The sequence below is a fragment of the Silurus meridionalis genome, chromosome 25 (assembly GCF_014805685.1).
Source record: "Silurus meridionalis isolate SWU-2019-XX chromosome 25, ASM1480568v1, whole genome shotgun sequence".
NCBI lineage: Eukaryota > Metazoa > Chordata > Actinopteri > Siluriformes > Siluridae > Silurus > Silurus meridionalis.
The window spans coordinates 2,717,007-2,743,589 of record NC_060908.1 but is presented as its reverse complement, the minus strand read 5'-3'; the positions used below and the strand labels follow the sequence as shown (position 1 = coordinate 2,743,589).

Here is a 26,583-nt window from a genome sequence, read left to right as displayed (position 1 = left end):
CACTCTAAATACACCCATATGTGCATGTTGAAAATCCAATCCAGACTCATCACTGTTATAATAAGCTTCACTTTTCTGCAAAGTCTTTCCTCTAGATTTTAGAGAAGGGCGTGGGGATCTGATGAAGGGTGATGAAGTCTGAAAACAAATACATTCTCAAATACATTCATTGACACAGTTTTGTTGCATTCTGTCTGCCTTTGAGGTTATACTTACATATATTGAGGTTATATCTGTATATTAAACAAGGCAGAATGTGTTTTATATTTTCGGTTCTTTAAAGTAGACACCTTTTGCTTTGATTATAGCTTTGCACATTCTTTTCACATTCTCTCAGTCATGAGGTAATCACCTGAAATGGTTTTCCAACAATTCTGAGGAGTTCCCAGAGGTGTTGAGTGCTTGTTGGCAGCTTTTCCTTAACTCGCCGGTCCAACTCATCCCAAAGCTCCTCAACTGGATTCATCTGATGCAGCACTTCATCATTCTCGTTCTAGGACAAACGGCGCTCACATAACCTAGAGGTGTTTTTGGGGTTGTTGTCTTGTTGGAAATAATGATGGTCCCAAAAGTGCCATCTCAATGCTGTGGTAGACTTGCTGGTTAATTTTCCCCTCAATTTTGACTAAATCACCAAAAAGTGTGACCAGAAAAGCACCCCACACCATCACACCTCCTCCTCTATGCTTTACAGTGGGAACCATACATTCAGGGACTGTCAGTTCACCTTCTATACGTTTAACAAAGACATGGTGGTTAGAACCAAAAATCTCAAATTTTGGAATCATCAGAACAAAGGACAGTTTTCCACTGATCTAATGTCAATTCCTTGTGTTTCTGGGCCCAAGCAAGTCTCTACTGCTAGTTGTTCTTCTGAAGTAATAGTTTCTTGTTGCAGTTTAACCATGAAAGGCCTGACTCACGCAGATACCTCTGAGCAGTTGATGTTGAAATATGTCTGCCACATAAACTCTGAGAAGCATTTTGCACTTAGTCTTCCCTTTATAGGGCGGTCCCCCTAGCATTTGATAGCTTTGGTGACTGCACTTGGAAATACATTTAAAGTTCTTAAGATGTTTTCGACTGACTTTACAGTCAGTAGTTCTTACAGTAATGATGGACTGTTTATTCTCTTTAGTTAACTGAGTGTTTCTTGCATTAATGTGGATTTGTATAGTAGTTGTGGCAGCACTAACAGAGCTATTGACTCTGCCCTCACCCTTTTTTCTGCATGGTTCAACCGATGGTCTAAAGCACATTAAGTAGGCAAGATGTAGTCAACAAAGAAGTGTTTAACAAAATATGTAGGTGAGGTAGCCAAAGACATTGGACTATGGATCCAAATATCATGGGTTTAAATCCCAGCCACACCAAGCGACCACTCCTGGGTCCCTGAGCAGGGCTCTTAACCCCAATGCTGCTCAGTTGTGTGAAAGTGACTCTGTAAAAGGGGTCTTTCAAATACTGTAAATGCTTTAGTTTTCAATATTTCCATAGCAACCACACCATATATATATATATATATATATATATATATATATATATATATATATATATATATATATTTATTTATGTCAATATATAATTATATAAGACTGTAGTCTCGCGCTGTTTCCTATCAGCGCGAGGCGTTTCCGGTTCCTGGGTCGGCCTCGCTCTCGGCGCTCGTTCGTTCTCGTCGTGGTGCCGCGTGAGCTGCCGCCGTGGTGCTAGAGAGAAGGAAGGAGGGAGGAGGAGGAGGAGGATGATGATGATGATGATGGCGGAGCTGGCGCAGGGACAGGCCTCGGTAGCAGCAGCGGCAGCAGCGGCGTCTCAGCCCGGGATGAAGACAGACGGTTTCGCCGACGCGCTGCACCGGGCGCGACAGGTAAACGTGGGGAGTTGAGCGCGCGGCGCGAGCGCACGCTGATCGAGATACACGCGCGTAAATAAGTGTGTGTGAGAGTACGGCACGGAAGTGTTTGTACAGGAGTGCAACTTTTTCTGTTTTAGAGCGGCGCAAGCTCGACACGCTCCTCCAGACACACGCACACCAAGCTAGCTGGCTAGTCAACTTAGCATGCTAACGGGCTAACCCTTGCATGCCATGGCTGTGTGTGTGTGTGCGTGCGCGCATGCATATTAAAACAAGGCTCTCGCGCGTGAGCAACAAACACCGCGAGCAAGCAAACAAAGTGCGCGAGCGCGCTGCCGAGCGAGAGAGCGCGCGCCTCCAACCGCGTCGCGCGTGCTCGCACAACTTTCCCCGGCGCCCCGTTCCCGAAAAGTTTCTTCACCAAACAGCCGAGGAAACAACCTGTTGCGACCCAGTGAAAGTTCCTTAGCTGCTAAAGCTACACGCTAAGCTACAATGCTACCCAGTTGTAGGCAGAGTGTGGCCTAGTTCCGCAAAAGCCTCTCGAGCACCCGGGGGTTTGCACACGCGCGAGCACCATTTTGCACACACACACACACACACACACACACTCCAAACCTTTTTACGTTCCTTCGATTTTTCATTATATTCTTCATCACGGATCATCCGTGTTAGGATGGTCGTTCACGTTTCACCCCCTCCTGGGTGTGCTCTATTGTGGATCATTAGCTCCGAAACAAAAAATTAATAATCAGCAAAAAAATGAGTTTTCATGGGAAAAATAACAATAATGTTGCGTGACATGAAGGGAAAAAGTTTTGGACGCAGCGCTTTTGGTGGTATATGTGCGCCACTGTGTCACCTCGGATCTGGGCCTTCTGAGCTTTAGGATTTAGCATGTGCTTGGGAGGAAACTTTAGCACACGTCAAAGAAGTGAAGAAGGTGAAGAGGGGGGCGAGGGAAAGTTGAAAAAAAAAAAAGTGAAGCAAGCACGCGCGACAAGTTGGTCTACTGACTAGGATTGGAGTCGTGCATGCGTGTGTGTGTGTGTGTGTTTTGGAGTGTATGACATTTGCACGGCCACCCAACAGGCCTCAGTGCAATTCTGGTAAATTAATAACTCTGAATGTGAACCACCTGATTGCAGCCTGTGTGGCAGCTTCAGAGAATTCTCTCTCTGACAAGAGTGAACAAATACAGCACTAAAAATAAAAAACAGTTGTTTCCACTTGACTATATTACTATAAAATTGGCTTAGGTGAGAAATTCAACGCAGTCCTAAAGCAGAGTTCCTCTTAATTTAGCAAATTTGGTTCGCTTCCTATATACGGCGCAGAAAAACGTAATCCTGTTATAGGTTATAGCGTGAGGGTACACGTGTGACTAACATTCCTTTATTAAAGGCGATCCACATACTCGTGCACGTGATATTGTGGAGTTCCTATGCAAAACTACTGCGTAAACGGTCCCCCAGAGAAAACGCACGTCTTCTGTGCGACGATGCGACGTCGCATCTTTATTTCTGACTGTTGCAAAACTCCGGTACTGGAGACTCCTTACGTACGTTTTGAGTCGCCGTATTGATATCTTCTGTTAGAGAAAGCAACAAATCCATACAACACAATTCAAACCAATCAGATTCGAGAATTCGAGCGCACTAAAGTGTTGCATATCAATATGGTTGCCAGGGAAACATTGTAACCCCGGAAACGATACTTGGCTTCTATTTTGTCGCCAGTAACCCCAGTAAAATATTCATTTGCAATGTAAGAATTATTTTTCTTTCTTTCTTCCCCCTCCTTCCTTCGCTCCTTGGCGGCTCTCCTTAGTTTTAGTCGACCGGAATTTCCATGATTTTCATGAACTGTGTTCAGGCCGTTTATAAATCCTGTAATACAGCCCATTCTTCAATTATTTATTTTTGCAAACAAATCCTGCATTGAACACGATGCTACAATATGGTTCTCTGATCCTTCATTATTACGTCCTGCTTTTTGTAATGAACAAGTGTGTGTGTGTGTGTGTGTGTGTGTGTGTGTGTGTGTGTGTGTGTGTGTGTGTGTGTGTGTATAAAATGCTACACCTCAATTGAAAGTATAAAAGCCGTATAAGATTCGGTTTACACAATGACAAAAAAAAAAAAAAACAGGCTGTCGGTCTCACCTTCGTAACTGTTCTGGTATAACGTGAAAAACCAGATGTGAGCAGCGTATGCACGACCGGGCCTTCATCTCCTTCACACTTTATATCCGTGCTCTGACTTCTGTTCTTCTATTCAAATATACATTTCTGTGCAATTCAGTTTTATTTGTATAGCGCTTGAACAGTTGTCCCAAAGCAGCTGTAGAGAAATAAATACCGAAACGCATCAAATGCATTCTTTCTGACCCTCAGCGTGATTGGATTCAGGCTGCAATATAGAAAGTGATTAGAAATGTGGCCTAATATCTTGAAGCCATTTCATCGGATTTGTTTTTCAAAGAAATCATAGTGATCGGATTTCGTGTACTTCACACATCATTTCCATGCCAGTTTTGTAATCACAACCAAAATTGTTAAAGAATCGTAAAAAATTTGATGTTGTCCAAAATTATTAACTCAATCATAGGACTACACAAACTACACAAGCAGTGGTAATGCCAACGATGAAACATCAATGCTAACGGACTAAAAAAATATTTACTTTTACCTCAGGATCACTGTGGAATATTTGTTTACATGAGTAACTGATTCCAGCTCACAACATTCATCGGTGATGCCGCATGCAGAAATTTTCTTCAACTTCTAAACATTGTTGGAGGATTAGACACCAAGAAGTCACTTTATTACGCTGTCTGTTATAGGAATCTAGTAATTTAAATGGTATTATATATATATATATATACTTCTACTAAATTATGAATCATTTTTTGAGAGAAAAAAATGACCCTTGTATCTTTAAAACACATTAATTACCTCAGAAATATCACTTACTGCCTCACTTGTGGCTGATTTCTGTTACATTATTATGGCGGCCATCTTGGCTAACCAGAATTTCAAAATGTGCCCTCAGTTTGGACCTCATTTAATAACTAATATAACATTATATATCCTAATGTGTGTTATTTTGAATTAAAAATGTTTTATTTTGTACAATTTGATAGAGAGAAATCTTATTAGCAACGTCAGTGTTTTATCCGTAACAGCTACATGTTTTGGATGAAGGATTGGGATCTGGGGAAAAAGGCGTAAAATGTATATTTTCTAATAACAGAAAAGCTGTGTTTTGTTGTTTTTTGCATTTAGGGACAAATTAAGTTATTGTTATTGAAGAATTAGCAGTTACAAACGTTATGAAGGCGGTTTCTTGTACCCCCTAATAGCTTTGTAATGCCGATTAAAGCTTTGCATATGTGCCTTTTGGCTTTTCAGGTTTGTAAAAGTTCTTCTCCCCCTTTTTCTGTCCACACATTGAGCTTTTATCAAGTCCTACTGAGTGAAAATAGAACTGGGCATGAGGCCAGACAGATTTTACAGCCTGCATGGTAAAGCAAGCTCCTCAAACACAACTTGGCTACCAGTTCACACAAGAAAACTCTTTGACTCCTAGTTTACCTCTTTTGTTGGCCGTCCCAGTCAGATTCAATGCGTCATTTCTATGTTGTGTTTTCAAAATCTAACGTTTGACACGTTATATAAAGTTTAAACATCAGTTTCGGCAGCTTATGACGTTATTGGTGTACACTGTTGTTATGCTGCCATTCAGCTCAGTTTGCAATTCATGGTCAAAGTCATCGTCTTATCAGTACGTTTACTGCTCGAGCTCAGGCCAGATCTGTAAACACACACAAACACCCCCACACACACTGTACTTCAGTCTAATGACAGCTGTTACAGTGCTGACTTTGGCAGAACAGCACCACACCTGTTGTAGGTAGGGAATCGGACTCTTCGGCACCAGATGACTCGCGTTGTAGCCTTTTGCATCACTGATAGGTTTGTTAGAGTTTTCTCAGATCTGACGACAGCCCAAGATTTGACTGATCATCGTCAGCCCTTTACAATGTCTGTTGTCAAAAAATTAAAATGCAAATGTTTTCATTTGTGATTGTGGTACAGTGATGTTGCTTGTGTGAACAAATCACAAGTTCATTAGCTAGCCCTCCAGACGTGTGAAACCTCCTGTGTGTGTTGCCCAGTCCTGCAATTGGGTCCCTTGGAAAGCAAATGAATGTACTGGTGTAATTGTTGGATTTTGTAGCTTGTAGTCAGGTAGGTTATATTCAGACATTGAGTGCAGACTAACTAGCAGCATAAAACGATGTGAGTATCTTGGAGGAAGAATGTGATGGCCTTCACATTTTTGGTTGGTAGCTGTTATATGATTGTGTGAACCTAACTGGAGGATAGAAGTTGGTCAATACTTAATTATGGGTAAAACCCATCCATTTAAACCCAAGTCAGAACAGTGTTATCAGTTTTTCCTACAGTTGACACCCACAGATAATTTATTTGCAATAGTTATTCTGTTTGCCAAATTTATTTAGCCATTTAACTGTAGAATAAATCCATGTGACCTCCTCAGCAGCCTTTTATTCATGAATATACTACAACTAATAACATATTGGGTTCTTTAGTTTCAAATATTAGACATGAGGTAAAATTCCAGCTGATTACTGACTCCATGAAGTTTATTCTGGAACGATATACGAACATTGGTTTATTTTTGGTTCAAACCCTTTGATTGCATTTCAACTGACCAGTCAAATTGCCCAATATGTGGAGGGAGACAACGTTAATAAATAACATTTTAATAAGGTAAGAAACGGTAACAAAAAACATGGCCCTCTCATGGCTACGTACATTTGGGGTGCCCCATGGCACCATTTTGCGAAATAAATGCCCATCCATATTCTTTCCCCATGAAACGACAGAAAAGCCTGGTTGCCTTTCCTTGTCCTGAGACCCACAGCCGCTGGTCAACAAGTAGCCAGTTGTTGGGCCTGAATTCCTCCAGCGGCTGTCGGAGGCTTTTTCTTGCCCGGGTAGCAGATTTATCCGCATGCTCGCATTGCTGGCATTCCAGCATTCCCAAGAAAGAGGCTTTAGCCTGAGGGGGAAATATGGAGCGCTCATTTGCACTTAGTCTCCCTCGCTGTCTCTCAGGAATCACATCGTCTTGTCACCAAAGATGATACAAGCCTCTAATTGAGAGACACTAATTTGGAAACATTATATTTTGATTTTCGGGTCCTTTCCTTTGTGAAAAGACATCAATCATGCCGCCAGGCAGTCATCTCAATTTTCTGTAATTTTCTGAAAGGCTATACTTTTCAATGGTGAAAGACAACATGGAAAACGAAAGAAAGAATTCAGATAGAATCTACTTTCTTTTGTGTCGGCTTTTACTTTTGTGTTTAGCGTAAATGGCTAAACTGCAGATCGGAAGCTACGTGATTATTTATACAAACACCCCACCACCACCACCACCACCACCATGACAAAAAACGCACTAGCGATTAGTGTGACTCTCTTTATATAAGCGGCTTTAATTGTTATGATCTCGTCACAATCGCAGGAGAAGTCCGTTGTGTAAACTTTGGCTTGTGAGAAAAGAAGTGAAAATTGCACTTCATGGTGCGTCGATGTCGCTATATTGAGACCCGGTGCTTTGTAAGTGCTAGTGTATTATTAATGCATTCGCGCTAGCAGGGAACGAAGCCGTAGTGACCGCTAATTTATTATTTTTTTTACTGAGCACTCGAAAGGGTCTTTGGACCAATCCTGTCAAGTGTTTAGTCTGACGCTTCTTCAGTTCCTCAGGTCAGGTCCTACTCACAGTTAGTTTCTTTTTACTGTTTGAATCACAGAAATGAAAAACATAACCACGGTTTTGTATGTTAAATGTTTTCAAGAAAATTACTAAATAAGGTTTAGGAAGAAACTAGTCCTCTGGGGTGTAGCAACTTCAGTTAGCTTTCTTTGCCTCCATGAGGTAGACGTGCAAATTGTAGATTAGACGGAAACAAAGTTTCGTGTAACAGTGGCGATTATAAATAGTTTGTCCCCTAAACTCTGTACACGCCACCTACACAAGCAAAAACAGTCTCTGTTAATACGCACCAATAGAAGACATAAGCAACTGGTCACTTGCTAATTTGGTGGACGCATCAAATTTTGAACCAGAAGTTCATGTTCACTCACTACATCGGGTGTGAAGATTGGTGTTTGAGATGCAGCCAAAGAAAAATTGTGACTAAATAATTATGCGAGACTTGATTTTTAACCCCTTTTTTATATTTAACTAAAAATGAATCCATGAAGAAATTGTTTTTTTAGTTCATGTAAAGAACTTTTTAAATTGAAATGCCTAATGTAAATATTACAACTAAATAAGGATATATGTAAATGAAACTTATGAGCATTGTTCTCTCTTTTTGAACAAATTATTTCTGATCTAAGACTTACCTGCATTTTTTCTTCTATTTATTGTTTGGTTTGTTTTAGATTGCAGCTAAAATGGGTGGAGATCCAATGTCTCACCTTAACCACTCTTCTCCTGTTGTCGATCCCTCAATTTATGGCTACGGAGGGCAGAAACGCTCCCTAGATGAAGGAGGTAAGCCTGGTGATGTCCAGACACACACACACTGTTCAACAACTTATTTCTAAAATATATTTAATTAAGATTTAAAGTAGTTTAATAAACAAAATCAATATTCATTGTTGGGTTTTTTTTGTAAATTGTGTATTATATTTCATACACTGTATGGACACAATTTTGTGGACACCTGAGCCTCAGATTGTGTTTTTTGAACATCCCATTCCACAATGAGTTCCACCATTTGCTCTTATGATAATTTCCACTCTTCTAGGAAGATGTTCCACTTGTTTTTTTTAGTGTGCTTGTGGAGACTTGTGCTCAAGTCAGGTTACTGATGTATGTGAGATAAAGAGGCCTGAGGTTCAGTCAGTGTTTTAATTCATCCCAAAGGTGTTCAGTAGGGTTGGAGCTTTATAGCAGGAGATCTTTCACTCCAAACCATGAAAGCTATACTGGTGCATTACCATACTGGAGCAAATTGAGTCTGCTAGTTCAGGTGAAGGAGAATTTTCATGCTACAGTATCTAAAAAATAAACACCTATATAATTGTGTGCCCCCAAGTTTCTGGTAAAATTTTGGGGAGGAACCAATTACGGCTGGAAAATACAGGTGTCCCAACACTTGTCAATATAGTAAATATTGTAGCTAGTAAAATGTGATTTACATTTATTTATGTCATATATTAACATTTGTGCTTTAACTGATTGATTATGGATAAAATCTATTTTTTTAAATCCCAATTTATTTATTATTTAAATATTTAGATCTTTAAAAATGTGTTTTTTCCCCCTAAAGAATACATTTTAAAAAAAATCTGTGAATATACAGTTATCAGACCATGATGAAGTAACCTTCTTTGTATCTTTTTTGGCATAGTCATAATTTTCTCTCAAACAAACAGCCTTTAGTCTGGGGGAAAAAAAACATGCCCCGTCCTTGCTCACTTATTTTGTGTGTGTGTGTGTATTTATTGGCCTTGCAGATTTCTCACTGTAGATATGAGGAGTTTAGTGACGTCTCAGGGTTTATGTTGAAATGTCGAGGCGATTTACATTGCAAAAAAAAAAAAAAACAACTTGTTGATATGTCAGGAAAGAGTTTTTGCACTTGTGCGAGGTGTGTGCGTGTACACACTCGGCCCTCTCGGCTCACAATGTTATTTTTGGTTGGGATTACACAACGCAGCACAAAGTAAATTAGGTGTGTAGGCAACAGCAGAGTCCAAGCCACTGCAAGGACAGAGAAGGGATTTATTATCGGGCGTCCGAGTCCCGACACGTGGCTGTCATGGACGTCTCTCTCCATTCCTGCAACAATTCGCACACATTAAAGCTCCAGCTGCCTAAAGTCGTTTCAGGAAGTGAGAGGGTTTTCGCTACACTGCAGTTCATGAGCTTCAAATTTGAGAGAATTGGTGACACAATGTACATTAATAAAATAAGATTATAGTCACTGATATGATGCTTTAGACACAAAGACCAAGCAAATAAGTTTCTTTGTGCGAGAAATCCATTAGCAAAACGAAGGCGGTCAGTCGGAGTACCGGTCCCATGTTTTATTTCCCTGGGAACCTAACCGACAAGCCTGAGAAGTGTTTGCTAATCATTAATAACGTATGACTTTAAATATTTCCGCTATTAGTTAAACATTTATTGAAAATGAAGACCGTGTTTTTAAATTACGTAAATATGCGTAATCGGGCTTGTGAGCACCCATCCACTGCTGCTCCTCCCTTCACCGCAGACACGATTACTCTCCGAGAGGTGTCTTTTTAAACATCTCGTTCCTCATTTAGTCCCCCATTGGCTTTTATAGTAACCTCCACTCTTCTGGGAGGAAAGTTGTGGTCCATGAGATTGTGTAGCAACACGGGAGCTTGTACTGTAGTTAATGTCAATAGTCTTCTACAGTGGCTCAGGACCACCAATCACTGCACGCTTCCACAACGTTGTACTGTAATAAATGGACATTCGGTGCCACCCAGATGAGTGTCACTCGCTTTTTGAGTCTCATTCCTCTCAAGGTTTCTATCTCATGATATCACGGGGAGTTTTTCCTCACCGGATCGCTCATTAGGAATAAACTTATAATTATAAGATCTACTAGTTCGATTGAAAGGAAACTTGAACGCTACAGCATCCAAAGACGTCTATTACAATTGTGTGCCTCCAACTTTGTGGGGAAGAACCATATGACTAGAAAAGTCAGGTGTCCCAATACTTTATACTTTTTTTTTTTTTTTTTTTTGGCTTCTAGTGCATGTAATTTTGTCCTCTAGTGTATGTAAATGTTTACTCTGTATACAAGTGTGCTCTTTATATATGCTGGGAGTAAGATTTCCATTGTATGGTATCAGAGACTGCTTTCCTGTACATATAAATCTAGAATTCATAAAATTTTTTCGTAATTATTTTATATTATAGATGCACAGGCAGATCATGAGTCGATCTAATTGGGTTATTACACGTCTGGTTATTTTGTCTGCGCCATGTATTTTGTAAAGCTTTGGCGTCAGATGCTGACAGACTCGTTTAACTCGACGTGCGATCTTATCTTCATCTCCGATCTCGTCAGTGGTGTGGTTTTTAGATTTTTGCTTTGCATACACAGCGTAGGCCTTCCTTTTGAATCTAGAGCTGATGTGACCACTGAACATTTTTTTTTAATTAAAATTTTCTTGCGTAGTAAATTTCTTTTTTCCCACGCTTTATTAATTACCCAGACGTTACGAATTGGGATTGTTTAATTAATTTATAATCCAGAGATGCTTACACACAGTAGGATGGCACGTGTCGGAAATGTTTTTGTAAGAGCAGGAAGGAAATTATAGGTGATTTGCAGACTAGATGACAATCGCTTTTGTTGTATGTAATAATTTTGCATGGGGGAAATTGAAGGCCCCATAAGTTCATAAAAACTTTTTCAAAATGCGATTTGAAAAATATATTCAGCCGTACAAAACTCAAAGTCTAAAACAACCATCATCACTAAACGTCCATGCTTTGGCGATGAAGGTGATGATACAGTGCCGTGATTGTCCAGGTAGTTACAAACAATATTGCACAAAATAAGAGATGGAGGTCTTGCAGTAATAAAAATTCAGGTATGGATTGGGGTTATGGGAGTGTGCAAAGAAACTTTGTGGCTGTTTTGGACTCTGGCAGTCCCTGTTTTGATCAGTGTGTATGCAGGGTGTGCGGTCCTTCATAATTCTTCCAGCCTGGTTCTTGACACAGGACATTTACAGGTCCGGGGGGGGGAGGCTAGGTTGGTCCTGATGAAGCGCTCTGCTGATGTGTCCCTAGTAATAAGTTTTTGTTTGAAGACTCATATTTCAGTGTGGATGAGCTTGTGAACTTTTGGGAAACGATAAAAAAAAACGAACGTTTGGACACGTTTTTGGACTTTTGGGTTTTCAAATTTATCCTGGTTATTGTAGATATAGCCTTACTCTCTGAAGTTGTCATCTTGCCCAAAATATATTTGAAGTACACGTTCAAGGTTTACTTTATTTATTTATTTATTTTTAAATAACAATTTATAAAAAATACTGAATAAGTGAATAGAATAAAAACGAAAATATAAATGCAACAAATTGAGCAGAAACCATGAAAATACATGATTATTGAATGCATAAAATTATTTATTTGAAAATTTAATCTTTCTTTTTTATTTTTTGTTTAAATTAATATTTAAATTCAGTTCATTTAGTTCAGATCCCATATCTTGCTGATTTTGCTGATATGTCCTGTCCAGTGGTGGACGAAGTACACAAACCATGTACTTGAGTAAAAAGTAGAGATACAGTAGGTAAATTATTACTTCAGTAAAAGTAAGTGTCCCTTTAAACTTCCACTTTAGTAAAAGTACAAAAGTATTTGCCTTCAAATGTACTATCCAAAGTGATATAATAATTGGCACGACTGTGCATATGATTGGTAAAAAAGTCGCCTAAATGCGCCACTGCCACGCGGTAATCAAAACAAGTTTAAAAAACAGCTCCCTTAAACTAAAGGCACGACTGATTTTGGGAAATGTAGATGAGTAAAAATGGAGATATTTGAAATGTAGTGAATTCAAAGTCTCCTCAAACGGAAATACTTAAGTAAAGTACAGGTACGTGAAGAAACTACTTGGACCAGAAACGTCTAAATTCTTCACATTTGTTGTATAAAGAATGCTGCTTATCAAATCCTCTGAGGAACCTGCGCTGCAAGCCGAGCCACAGTGCATCATTTATTTCCACTCATCGTGCCTGTAGCATTGTCTCTGAATAAAGACCGCAACAACAACTTCCTGTTTCTTTGACTGGAAATCACAACCGAATAACCTTTCGTATCGTGCACCAGAAATGGAAATGCGAGTGGTGGATGTGTGGTGGTGGCTTTATAGGTTTCCTTTCTTCTGCCCTTGCCTTTATATACACTAACACCAGGATGAGGGGAGAATGTGATTTTGGCGATGGTGCTTAAACGGGACAGTGATTTCCTGCGAAAAACCAAAGCCCTAAAACATTCTGCACTGTATAGAATAGAAAATAAGACTGGACTGGTTTGTTATAGAAGGAAGGCGATGATAACTCGCCACTCGTTCCATCTGTGGTGAGCAAAAAGTATTTCAGGTGATGAATCTGAGGCTACAGTGGGCACAGAGAAACTTGAGAAACCGAGCCGAGTTTCGCGTCGAGAAATGACGTTTGAATGGCGTGCTGTAGAATATATTTACACACGAACAAAAGAGGTCACAAAGGAAGCAACAAAATGCATGTTTGTGTGTGCATTTTGTTGCTTCTTCAGCGTGAAAATGGTTTGCAAGTGTTTTGTTTTAAATACATTTGACTGAATGACTAACAAAAGGTGTTTCGAAGTTAGCAGATTTTGTACAAAGGCCCAGAAGTGAACAACAAACTGACAGGCGAGGTTAGCACTTCCTGTGGTGTGATTTTTGGCGTCGGCGACGTTGAGTTGGCGTTTTAGTTTTTCTGTGAACTTAAATGCAGGATGAAACAGAAAGGTCCGTCTAAATAAAGCTCTAAAGAGTGAGATATCATGAGAGAATCACACTGTCCATGACTACTGCTTAAACACAAAATGCTATTTTATCAAAACTGTAAGTGATTGACTTCCTGTATCGGGTTACTCTTGTTAATATTAATAGACGGATGTATTGAAATAACAACTTTCCCCTTTTTCTTTTTCAAGTGGGTAATCAGCTTGGTGCAATGGTACATCCAAGGTGAGTCTTTCTTCATCTTCTATTTTACTAAAAATAAATCATGTAGCTTTAATATGTCCAACACTATAATGGAGATGTTTGTGAGGTGAGATGAGGAGGCCTGGGGTACAGTTCCCACTCATTCTAAAGGGGTTCAGTAGGGTTCAGTTGATCTTCGTAAATGGTATCTTCACGGGACTGGCTTTGTGATGGACGTCATATACAATTGTCTGCCTCCTACTTTGTGGTAAACAATGTCAGGTGTCCAAATACTTTTGCCAAGTTGCGTGTGTATCGATAGTGTGCATGTGCACGTAGGTCTATAAACTTAAAGGTTTATAGACGTAGAAGGTGACCTTCAGGTTTTTCATGGTGGCTGTACAAAAAGAAAAAGAGAGAGAATTTTCACTCCTTTGTGACTGCAGTATTTCATACATACAGCTGTTTAGAAAATACACCTTCTCCATAAAGTTAATTTCCACCTCAGGATCTCTCTGTGGGCATGGAATCAAAAATTCACTTTCAGTTTTTTCTTCCTTTACAAAATCTGGAGGATTAAAAGCTCTTCAGCAGGATTTTTTTTTTTTGTTCAATTAAATTTTACAAATATAAACACAATTACTACAGTAAATATTACAAATTGATATTTTCTTTGAATTTTTTTTTCCCATTAAAATCTTCTTTTCTTTCAGATTTTTAAATATTTAGATTTTTTATTTTTTTATTAATTTTTACAATTTATTTCATTGTTTAAACAATTTCCCTTTTTGTGTTGCACCTTTTTCCGTCTTGCTTTATTCCCCTCTTTTTTTTTCCTCCCTCCTTTTCTAAAAAATTTACCTATGCCGTTTTCTGTTCGCTTATCAGTTCGTATGTATTTAAAGTGAAAATTGCATTTCTCCGTATTTTAATACAGAAAGAGAGACTTGAGCTTTTCACAGCCCTGAGTGTAATTTCTTTATATTTATATTGCGGTGTTGAAAGTGTGTAAATTACGGGTTTTTGACTAATTACATAAGCCGCTCTCTTTTGTGCAGTTGCGATGTTGCGCTATAATTTTATTTCTTTCTTTTTTTGGTCCAGGGCTATAATAACAGAAGACTTTAAAGTGCCTGATAAGATGGTGGGATACAGTAAGTACAGCTATGCAGGATCTTTTTTTTTTTTTTTTTTTTTTTTTTTTTTGTATGTCCTGGAACATAATTGCACTGAATTACAGGAAAAAAAAAAAAAGCCTGTGGGTTTGTCTCAGGGACACAACAGTAACACTGTACATTATGAGTATGAGGGTGTACAGCAAAGTGGGTAACTGTAGCTAATGCCTCCTTACTATGGTAGGAATAATACACACGCACTATGTGGACATAAAGGTGTAGACGATGTGAGGAGGCCTGGCCAGAGGTTAGAGATCTATAGCAGAAGATCTTCCACTCCAATGCATGTAAAGGATATTTTAAGGAGCTGGCTTTGTGCACAGGGACATTGTCATCCTGGAACAGATTTGTATCTCCTTGTTCACGTGAACTTTCATGCTACAGCATCCGAAGACGTCTTGTACACTATTCGATTGACATGATCCAATAATAATGTCCACATTTTATATTTCAGGGTAAATTGCTTCCCTGTACATTTAATGATGCTGGAATTATTTTAAGACCTTTTTTTTTTTTTTTTTTTTTATACAAATAACTCAGACGTTAACGCCAGACTTCTGTTTTTAAATGTATCCTTTTTTTTTCTAATTATTTCAGTTATTGGTCGCGGTGGTGAGCAGATCACTCGAATCCAGTTGGAATCCGGGTGCAAGATCCAGATTGCTTCCGGTGGGTTTTTAACTTATTCTTTCACCCGTAATTACTCCCAACCTCCATTTTCATCACCATTGTGTGATCTGCTTGAATAAGCATACTGTGTTTAAGACCTTGTTCTCCATGTCCGGAGCTAACTTGTGTTCCTTAACTGTTTCTTTTCCAATTCTTTGTATTTAATCAAATTTTTTCACTTTAATTTGTTTGTGTTGGCCCTTTTTTTTTTTTTTGTTTTGTTTTGTTTTTTTCCTGTGGCATTAACATGCTTTGTGTTGCTCCTGTAGACAGTGGAGGTATGATCGACCGGCCTTGCACCTTGACTGGGAGTCCAGAGAACATCGAGTAAGCACTCGGCTTTCTGTTTTGTGTGTGTGTGTGTGTGTGTGTGTGTGTGTGTGTGTGTGTGTGTGTGTGTGTGTGTGTGTGTGTGTGTGTGTGTGTGTGTGTGTGTGTGTGTGTGTGTGTGTGTGTGTGTTTTATCCGTATTTAAACCTCACTGATGCTCATTAATCCAGTTTTACCAACAATCAATTTATAATTTATAATCACAAAGGTGTGTAGTGATAATTAGGTTTTAAATGCATTTTGTGATTTGCATTGTAATACATTTAGCTCATTTCACAGGGTCTTAAATAGTCTAAATAAAGCCTAAAATTTAAGAATCTAAATTGTAGCCCTTAGTAAGCCTTTAATTTACTGTTCTAGGTCTTAAATCGTTTTAACCAGGTCTTAATTTTCTGATGTCCATGTAACACTATCTCAAGTGCTCATTGAAATACTTTTTTTTTCCTTTGTGTTTTTTTTTCGCTAGTCCAAATATAATTCGCTGTATTCCGACTAGACCAACCTGCAACAGCCAATCAGCTTTCTGTTATTAGTGCGAATCTCTCTTTAATTGTAACACAGTCGTACAAATTTTGTAGTGCTTCATTTAGGCCAGTTGCATGTTTGTATAGTATTTGTGTGTTTTTGATGTTGTAATATGTCCTAAATTAGATTTTGTGAAATTTGCAGAAACCCTGATTTTTCCACCCTGATTTTGATGCAAAAAAGTCCGTTTTATCAGCCACACAATGCATGCACGTGTAGTCCATTACGATCTGTGTTTGTGTCCATCAGGCAGGCGAAACGGCTGCTCAGTCAGATCGTGGAGCGATGCCGGAACGGGAACGAAACCAGCCAGGACGTCCTGATTCCGGCTAGCAAAGTGGGTCTCGTGATCGGGAAAGGAGGAGACACCATTAAACAACTTCAGGTGTGTTTCATATCTATTAGCGTGGGTTCGTCTCGCTTCGGAAAATTTTCGCTAATTGATTTCGTGTTGCCTTCAGGAGAGAACAGGGGTGAAGATGGTCATGATCCAGGATGGTCCCATGCCCACTGGAGCAGACAAGCCCTTGAGAATCTCTGGCGATCCCTACAAAGTGCAGGCGAGTCCTGATGCACATGTTCTGGTAGCGCTGGTTCTGTTGCATGTTCTAAAGGCTGAATATTTGCTGTATGTGTGTATCTTGCAGCAAGCACGAGAACTGGTAGCAGAAATCATACGGGATAAGGACCAGGGAGATTTCAGAACCGGACGGTTGATGGATTTCGGATCAAGGCTGGGAGGAACCAGTCTGGATGTAAGTGCAAACGCAGAGCTTGCATTCTTTTTCATTTTTTTTTTTATTTCGCATGGTGTTTTGAGGCTCTATCTGTGCTGAAACAGGTGGCAGTGCCGAGGTATGCCGTGGGGATAGTCATCGGCAGAAATGGAGAGATGATCAAGAGGATCCAGAATGATGCCGGTGTGAGGATCCAGTTCAAACCTGGTCAGTGTGAATGCAGCACACACCTCTTATTTCTTCTATATAAAGTTAGCATTGATGTCTGTGGTTGACCAGCAACTTCCAAGTTTACTTCTAACAGTTTAAGCTCCTTTATGTACATTATATGGGCCAAATGTTTCGAGACACCTGACTTTTCTAATTATATGAGGCACACAATTGTATAGAGCGTCTTTGAAAAGCTGTAGAATGAAATTTTCCCTTGGAGACCCAAACCTGTTCCATCATGACAATGCCTCTGTGCACAAAGCCAGCTCCATGAAGATAGAAGAACCCTATTAAACACCTTTGGCATGAACTGGAATACTACTAGCACCCTTGTGACTGAATGACCACAAACCTCCACAAGCACACTCCAAAATCTAGTGGACCATCTTCTCAGAAGAATGGAGGTTATTATAGGAGCAAATGGGAACTCATTTTGGAATAGGATGTTTAGAAAGCACACAATCATTTGCTCGTGTCCACAAATTTTTGTTCATATAATATTTTAGAGATATTTGTATGACACGATGACGAGACCGTTTTTGGCTTGAACACATGCAGTGATTCGCCTTCAGAATTGGGGAGAACATCAGTGTTTTTCTTCCTGCACTGAACTGAAGTCATGTGCAGACACATTTAACCCAAACAAATCTCTTAAGTCTGTAAAGGAGACGCAGCGTAACAGCCTGCTGAAGTGTTCCAGGCTTTAAGACAGATTAACGTCGATGCGAGTCTTTTTACGCTGTAGACAAGCGAGCCATGCTGAATTCGAGTCACATTGTTTAATGCTACTGTACTGGCTGAACTGGTATACACAAAAATACACTGATTAGCAAAAATAGAGAAAAATGGCTTGCCAATATAAATGTTTAAAATCATAAATTAGTCCCTATAAGTTTTTCTTTTAATTAATGAGCCATTGGTGACAATGGCAAGTAATCCTGAGATGGTATGAGGAAGAAACATTGAGACGAACCACACACAAGAGGAGTCTATCTTCATCTGGCTGAGTGTCAGTTTATTATAGTTCCATCATTATAGAGGTTCTCAGCTGTTTCTGATGGAAGGCAAAATTGAATGCAAAACTGTTTATCTTACAGTCCACATCCATCGTCATCGTTTTTGCGTGGAATCATTTACAGTAATCTAATGGATCTTTATGCTGCTAATGTGAAACCATCCTCAGAAGCAGTGAGGGAAAACTCCATCCCGAAGTATTCCGTATTGCTGGTACATCTGGAGAACTTGTAGCTCAAGGAAAATAAAGCGTAGACTATTAGGTGTTCTATGCCCTACATCTGCTCGCTGCACTGATTTTAGTGGGAAATCATTGAAGGCTTTACTCATATGCATTAATCAATAATATCGTCAAAGTTCTTACATCTGCAGAAAGAGTTGTATGTATTTTCTTGAGAATAGACAGGCTGAATTGTTGTTTTTAAATCTGCTCTTTAAACCTGCTTTTTAAATTTTTTTTAATATTACTTTTTATTATTATTGTATCTTTTTTTTGTTTTGTAAATTTTATTCATTTATTATTTAATTAAAAAAATTATTTAAATCTCATTATTGCCTATTTTTATGCATGGAAAGCTCTTTGAAATGTCACTTTTAAAGGCTCTATATAAAATTTATGACATTACAATTTTTTTATTTATTTTTCCCCTCAGATGATGGAATTAGTCCGGAGCGGATCGCTCAGGTAATAGGACAGTCGGACCGATGTCAGCATGCAGTTCACCTCATCAACGAGCTGGTCAACACAGTACAGGTACTTTTCCCTGGTCGGTTGACAGGAAACCCTACACAGCAGATATGCTGAATTGTCAACTCTGAATTGTAAATCAACCTTCGAACCACACCTTTTGTCAAATCCCTAAAAACCAGATCACATAGTTCTGAATGCCAAAACTTTTAACGCTGCATTTGTTTGGGAATCCATTTTTTTCCCCACCATTTAAATTTTCTTTGCTTATATTTTTTTATATATATAGAAGAGGTGAAGCTTTAGACATGATCATTTGAAAGTATTTTTGTGTCGTCTCGCCCTCAGGAGCGCGATGGATACGGCGGAGGTCTGGCTCCTCGCGGTCGAGGTAGAGGCCGTGCCGACTGGAACATGGCTCCTGGAGGCCTACAGGAAGTGACTTACACGATACCAGCAGACAAGTGTGGCCTTGTGATTGGAAAAGGTAATTTGTTTCTGTGCGTCCTTTAACTTTATGGCGCTCGTTTCTTAAAAAGCTGCAGGTGAAGACTTGCTGCGCAAATCCTGTCTTTTGGTAAAACATCTCGGATGGGTCAGACACAGAGGGAGAAAAATTTTTAGGACTGATATATAAATGATGCGTTTTTTTGTTTTTGTTTGTTTTTATATGTAGTTGTGATTTTACCTCAGAATTACTGCTTTTTAGTTTTTAATTGCTTATGAAGTCATCGTGTAATATTGGTTTGTAGAGACTAGACATATGAAAAGGGCGTTCACTATAATACACTCTGTGAAGAACATTTTTAAATATCCTTCAGTATTTATACTATAGTTAAAAATATTTTTAGCAAACCCAAGGGGAAAAAAACTAGTTTAAAATTATTTAATTTGAAATTAAAAGCTGAAGATTAGGACTATATTGTGAAAAAACTAATGTTAAATCCCAGACTGAAGTGAGGTTTATACACCTTTGAGGCAAACGTAACGCATAAACGAGCGACGATCATCATCTTATCTGCCTTTTATTTCCATGATTATTGCTTTATGCTTCATAGCGGTCCCCTCCACATCACTGCTGATTTCCACTTGTCTTCGGACATCCTGGGCCTTTTGATTGTGCGCTGTACTACTGTACACCCGTACACGCATGTGACAATGTGCTGACGTCTGAGCTATTTCCGTGTTTTGTTTGCAACTGTCAAAGTGGTAAGTCGGGGACAAAATTGAAATGATGGCTTTTTGCTGGTGCCAGTTAACATACGAATACATATGAAGTCGGCGAGTCTGGACCTTGTCATATCGTCTTTTTGTTCCTCTAGTGACAATTTTCTGGTAATATCTCAAGTCTATTTCTTCAACACAGCTACATCAGTAAAAATAATGTTGGCTGAGGTCAAATGAGAGCTGAGTGATTTTCAGACTTGCTTATTATACTATAATAAAAGGATATCTCTGGTTTTTGAGTGTGTTGCTGGGATTAATGGAAATGTTGGATTTAGATCAGTTGTTTTAGTAATAGACACAAGTGTTCTTTTGTCAGGTTTTATTCCGAGGATTGGGGGGGTCTTAGTCTGAAACACACACCTCATTGTATACTCTAAGTGCTTTGCCAGAGCGTCTTTTCATTACGCATTTAAGACCACCAGAAAAACACTCTCACGGTATTTAAAAAAAAACTTCAAAATTAAGCCTGTCCCGCATACGGCAGGCCCAGGTCCAGTCCATGAACTGAGCGGTCTGGATCTTTATTCCTCTGCAGAGCTCATAATGGCTTCATTATTGCAGAAGTTAAATTTGTTTGACAATAGCTTAACAGGCCCACTCTGTCCATCGGCTTTGGCAGGGAGACGGAAAGAGGCGGGGATATAAAAGAGCGTTTTCAGTCAGGGGTCAGGTCAGGTCAAGCGAGTATCAGTCCAATGTGAACAAACGTGTAATTGATTTTTGGGGGACATCCCTGTTCTCCCCCCCACTCTCCATCGCCACCCACAGGATGCTTTTTTAAAATTCTTTGTTTCTGCAAGGACAAAGTCTCATCTCCTTGCCAACAGCTTTTCCTTTTAGAAGATGAAGAAAAGAATGGAAAAGCTTGGACTAGCGCAGGATACGCTTTTAAAAAATTTGCTCCGCTGCTGAGGGAGCAGATCTTCTTGCACTGCTGAGAACAATCCCGTCTCTGTCTTGTGGTTTCGGCTTTTCCTTAGAACAAAGTTCTAGCCATTAAACATGAAAAAGGAAACATGCTTTAATAGCATTCTGTATGGGTCTCCATCAAGTTTACAAAGAAATACCTTCATCCCTGTTTTCCTCAGGTGGTGAGACCATTAAGAACATCAACCAGCAGTCTGGAGCTCATGTGGAGTTGCAGAGGAACCCTCCTCTCACTACCGACCCCAACGTGCGCATCTTCTCTATCAGAGGCACCCCGCAGCAGATGGAGATGGCCAGGCAACTGATTGATGAGAAAATTGGGGTAGGTGCCAAATCCTGTATTTCCTTTGTCCATACCATAGAATAAATACGGTTAATGCACGGTTTGTTCCCCTAGACATAACTTGTAAGTGTCTGAGTCGTATCAGCATTTATGGATCATTAAAATGAACCAAAGTAGCATGGATTTCACCTTGACCCCCGAAGAACGTGAAGTCCTCATGTCTCATTGCTCACAGAAGTGAAGTGCCTTCACATGAAGCTGTTCCTCTCACTGTTTTGCCCTCACTTTTATTAACCCTGAAGCTGTGGATGCTCAGTTTAGCTTTGCTTTACCCTTTTTTTGTATGGGAAAACATGTATTTTTCGAGTTTCTTACCTTCATTTCATCTACATTTTATTGATTGACATCAGAAAATAAAATACACAAAATCTTAAAAAGTATTGAGACACCTGACTGTCCAGCCGCATGTGGTTCCTCCCCAAAATATTACCACAAAGTTGAAGGCACACAATTGTATTAGATGTCTCTGAATAGCAGTAGTATGAAATGTTCCATTGTCTCTTGCCCACTTGAACTCGGAGACCCAACCCTGTGGAAGTCATGAAGATTTGGTTTACATGGGGTGACGATCTTGAACTCTGACCTCAAACCTATTGGGAAGAATCGGAACGCCGATTACACCCCAGGCCTCCTCGCCACACCTAAATCAGTACCTGACTTGAGCACAAATATCCACAAGCACACTCAACGATCTAGAATCTTTCCAGAGGTGGTTATAGCAGCAAATGGGAACTCAATGTGGAACAGGATGTTCAAAAAGCTTCTGCTCGGGTGTCCATGAACTTCTGTCGTCTTTAGCATTACCACCACCGAGCATCTTATCAAATGAATATTGTTCTGTTGAAAAGAACAATTTCTAGGTTGTTGACTATTCTGCATCGATGCAGTAATAAACTACAATCCATTTCAGCCCACTGATGTCGCATCCATGTGCTTGTTCTTCCTTAAAATGGTGGACGAAGGCGAAACACCAGAACGAGTGATATAAAAATGCACCCAGTGTGTTTAAATCAAAATCTTGCAACAGATCAAATAAAATAGGTCTGTCTGCTTGTATTCATTGATAAAAATGTGCAGTATGGATAAAAATGATATCGAATTGAATCGTATCGCTGATATGATTATCGTTATCGAATCGTGAAACCAGTGAAGATTCACACCACTAGTTGTTGCCGCTTCCCAGGATCTGAGCGCTTGATGTTAAACAAGTTATTATACCCACCTCTTCAGGCCACACTTGGTAGCCCAGTCTCATCCAAAAACATTGTCTGTGACGGCCGCACGAGTTTGGTCTTAATTGTTCCCTGCTCTTTATTTAGTCCGTCCTTGCACAATGTGTAAGCGGTAAGGGGTTTTCCTGCCTCGCCATCAATCAATTGATGGTGCTTAATGAGGTGTGTTAGGACCTGTGCGTAACCTCTGACCCTGCCTTGTTTTGCTGATTCGCTGTGTTCTCTTCATCCAGGCCTCAGGGATGGCTAGCAGCAGCAGCTTCGGCCTCAGTCCCTTCACCCAAGGACCGAGCAACCCACACCAGAAGTGAGCGTTATTTCCTTTCTAATACCTATGGCTTTTATTTTTCCCCCAGAGTTCAACGTGTTAAATCGTTGTGTTTTTTCTGACAGCGGACCGCAGACTTTCATGACTGGAGGTTGGGGGACTACATACCAGACATGGCAGCCTCAGGGCCAGCAGGACCCCAGTGAGTACCGCACCAGCTTATTGTTTCTGTCCCGATACACAATCGAGGGCTTTGCTCCCCCACGCACCCTTTTTTTATTCTGGTTCTATTTCCTCTTATGGCATTAATTTGTTAATGCTGAATATATCCCCGAGCCTGAGATGCAACATAGAGACAATTTTGTTAAAAAAAGAACTGAGGAATTGCATAAAAACAGAGGGAAAGAAACTTAAAACGTTCGGTCATCTGCACCATGTTTGTCTGGTTTCAGGTCACAATGGCTCGCAGACAGGACAGATGGATTATTCCAAAGCGTGGGAGCAGTATTATAAGAAGCTAGGCAAGTGGCCTATACAGGATTCTTAGAGAGCCTGTAGTTGTTTCATTTAACCAGTGAAATGATCTAAAAAGGACAGAAGTTTACACACAGTTGTAGGGAAAAAAAGTAGAAATCTCTCCCTTTAATACGCTGAAATGCAGTCAGGAGAACTGGATCGGTTTATTTACACGGTTTAAATCTTAATGGGCTGTGGTATGTGTGTTCGTGTGTGTGTGTGTGTGTGTGTGTGTGTGTGTGTGTGTGTGTGTGTGTGTGTGTGTGTGTGTGTGTGTGTGTGTGTGTGTGTGTGTGTGTGTGTGTGTGTGTGTGTGTGTGTGTGTGTGTGTGTGTGTGTAGGTCAGCAGAGCCAAGCACAGAGCACCGGTCCGGACTACAGCAAAGCTTGGGAGGAGTATTATAAGAAACAGGGTGAGTTGTTTTACATTTTTTACTGTCTGATCTCGAGCCTTCTGCTGGTTTAGATGTTTTTTTTTGTTGTTGTTTTGAAAAATTTGTTAGAAAGTAAATGTGGAAAAAGAACATGAAGCATCGGATGGTTTTAAATCTGTCTGTCTCAGGTCAGGCTGCAGGTCCTGGCTCTCAGCAGAGCTCCACTCCTGACTACAGTGCTGCCTGGATGGAGTATTACAGACAGCAGGGGGCTTTTTATGGCCAGGGGGCGCAGCACTCGCAGGCTCCAGGCCTTCAGGTAGAGTCAGAACCTCACAAACACATGATGGTAGACACGGGAATATTGGACATAAGCAGACAAGGAAATGTACAAACATGTAGGCCTGATGGACACACACACACACACACACACACACACACACACACACACACACAGTTTGCGGAATGACATGCATTGAAAAAATAATAATAGATAAATTTCCATTCGTCAAACGAGGTTTGGTTTCTTATGGTCTTAAAAATCTTTAGGAAAGTCGTATTTTAGTCTGGAAAATTTCGGAATTTTAAATAAATGAAAAGTGTGTAGGAACCCTGCACCTGAGAGACACATGGGCTGTGAAATACACACATAGCAGACACATGATATACATACCCTATAGACCCTAGTGGACATGCCTATGCCTATGGACATACAGTGACGTGGAACACACTCTGAGGAATGGGGACATCGGCACTGGGACACACACACACAGGGATATGAACAAACATGGACACTTTTTCTGACAGATTTGATGGAGAACCCCCCCTGTCTAACCGAATTTTTCATTTATTGTCTTTGTGTGTGTCTCCTGTAGGATCATTAGAGCGGATACCTTTTTGTTGAAGATTTTTGATCAGAAGATGAAACAAACCTTTTGTAACAGAGGTTTCTAGATTTGCAACGCCTTGAAGACTTTTACTTTTTTTCTTTTTTTTCTTAGTGAGAAACACTAGCTGTAGAATGACTTATACAATTAAAAGTAAGAAATATTTCTAAATCAGGAACGTTAAAAAAAAAAAATTGTTACTAAATACTTGTGTACACCATTATTTGAATGAACAATATCCGGGATTCTTTTTTGGGCAAACAGAGCTGTTTTTGTTTTCTTTTATTAATTAGTTTTTTTTCTATTCTATCTTTTTAATTCAAGTGAAATGGCCAAAACGAAACCCGGAATTGTGACATTTCAGCAATCGCAATATAATCTATTTTTTCTAGTTCTGTTGCAATAAAATCGTACTTTGCCGGCTTAGCAGTCTTGAATCCTTTTTTTTTTTTTTTGTTCTGTTCTTGTGAGATGTTTTAAGAATGTGTAAAAAGATGTTTTCTTTTTTTCCTTTCTTTTCCTTTTTACATAAAGCAATTTTAATTCAGTGTGATAAAAACTGTGATATTTTGTTACAGGAAAAATGTGTTTTTTTGTTACACAATATGACGAGTGATGATGGCGAACGGCAGTCAATTCCTAATTTAATTCCTCTTGTGTTTTGTATTCTGTTTTTCATTGTCATTTTATTGTACTCTGGTTAAAAAAAGGTGCAATATCTTATTTCATATTTGAAACAAAGATGGATTTCTCTAATATTTTGACAGATGTTTAACATGTAGTTCTTAAATTTTTTTCTTTTTTTTTTTTAGTATGGAAGTGTAACGGATAATTTTTTATTACCTTGATCTGATATGGGAAACAGGGGGGGGTCTTGCATATTGTGAGTTTATTGCCTTTGCTATCTTGTAAAACTATGTATGTACACTCAGATACTTGACTAAATACTTTATTTAAATATATATGTAATTAAAAAATCAAAGAAGTTTTTTTTTTTTCCTCATGGAGAGTCATTTTGCAGAAAAACTGTCCCTGTTTTTCTCTCTCTGTTTTCATACTGAAAGTTTTTCAAAGATCGTGAATGTCATTTGAAATTTGATGTTGCATCTTGATGTTTTGGACAAAAAAAAAAAATATAATGAGAACTGATAGGTTTTTATGTATGTTCTGTACTTTAACCCATTCAAGACTGCTAAGCCTCCAGATCCTGTATGTGTATTAATTGTAGTTTTTTATATTCTAAGTATTAAGATCAAAGTCGTCTTATTTGGTACCAGCCGGCTCATCGACGCCCCTCCGCCAGTACACACTGTGGACTCGTGTACAGTCCGATGCTAATAACGTTTTAAGTAATTTTTTTTTTCCTGCTCTGTGTGATCTAATATATGTATGAATGATTAGTTATAAATCGAATCTAGTATTAACTTCATCGCTTAATGAAAAGGGATATTATAATTTCAGATGTTTAATTTTAGTGTTTTTGGGTTTTTTTGTTTGTTTTTTCTTCTTCTCTTCTTTTCTCATGTGTACAGGTAACCGTGTATTAAAAACATCAAAAGACTACTTTACCGACTTTTTTTCTTTATTATATTTTTTTCCACCTTTTAGATTTTTTTTTTTTCCTGTACCTTTTTTCAGATACACTCTTGAAGGGCCAAAATGTCCCCCCCCAAAAAACTGGACAGTATCCATCTCTTCTGAAAAATGATTGTGTATGTAATTCATCACTTTGTATCACTTTGGGTGTTTATAGAAGAAATCTATTTTCTATACTACTTTATTATAACCTTCAACAGCTGAAATAAATGGCGCACATGACACGTAA

General features: G+C 39.2%; 1 protein-coding gene across 2 annotated transcripts; it reads left to right on the top strand.

Annotated features, from left to right (window-relative positions):
* Window positions 1-1,636: 1,636 nt before the first annotated feature.
* Window positions 1,637-26,583, top strand: fubp3 (far upstream element (FUSE) binding protein 3). Of its 2 annotated transcripts, XM_046839109.1 has the most exons (19): window positions 1,637-1,870; window positions 8,346-8,457; window positions 13,645-13,678; window positions 14,741-14,790; window positions 15,409-15,480; window positions 15,750-15,807; window positions 16,585-16,720; window positions 16,797-16,895; window positions 16,983-17,090; window positions 17,177-17,279; window positions 18,950-19,050; window positions 19,333-19,471; window positions 21,300-21,460; window positions 22,947-23,020; window positions 23,107-23,183; window positions 23,434-23,502; window positions 23,839-23,910; window positions 24,060-24,190; window positions 24,747-26,583. In XM_046839109.1, the coding sequence occupies exons 1-19, from the start codon at window positions 1,745-1,747 to the stop codon at window positions 24,753-24,755; spliced, it is 1,731 nt and encodes a 576-aa protein (XP_046695065.1). In that variant the 5' UTR covers window positions 1,637-1,744; the 3' UTR covers window positions 24,756-26,583. The 2 variants fall into 2 exon arrangements, with proteins under 2 accessions (XP_046695065.1, XP_046695067.1); XM_046839111.1 differs by lacking the exon at window positions 23,434-23,502 and having other exon boundaries at window positions 1,638-1,870.

Excerpts from the sequence above, each read along its gene's own strand:
- fubp3 (XM_046839109.1), top strand. The coding sequence starts at position 1,745 with ATGATGATGATGATGATGGCGGAGCTGGCGCAGGGACAGGCCTCGGTA. Across the intron at positions 8,458-13,644 it reads ACGCTCCCTAGATGAAGGAG|TGGGTAATCAGCTTGGTGCA; the intron begins GTAAGCCTGGTG and ends TTCTTTTTCAAG. Across the intron at positions 23,911-24,059 it reads GGAGTATTATAAGAAACAGG|GTCAGGCTGCAGGTCCTGGC; the intron begins GTGAGTTGTTTT and ends TGTCTGTCTCAG.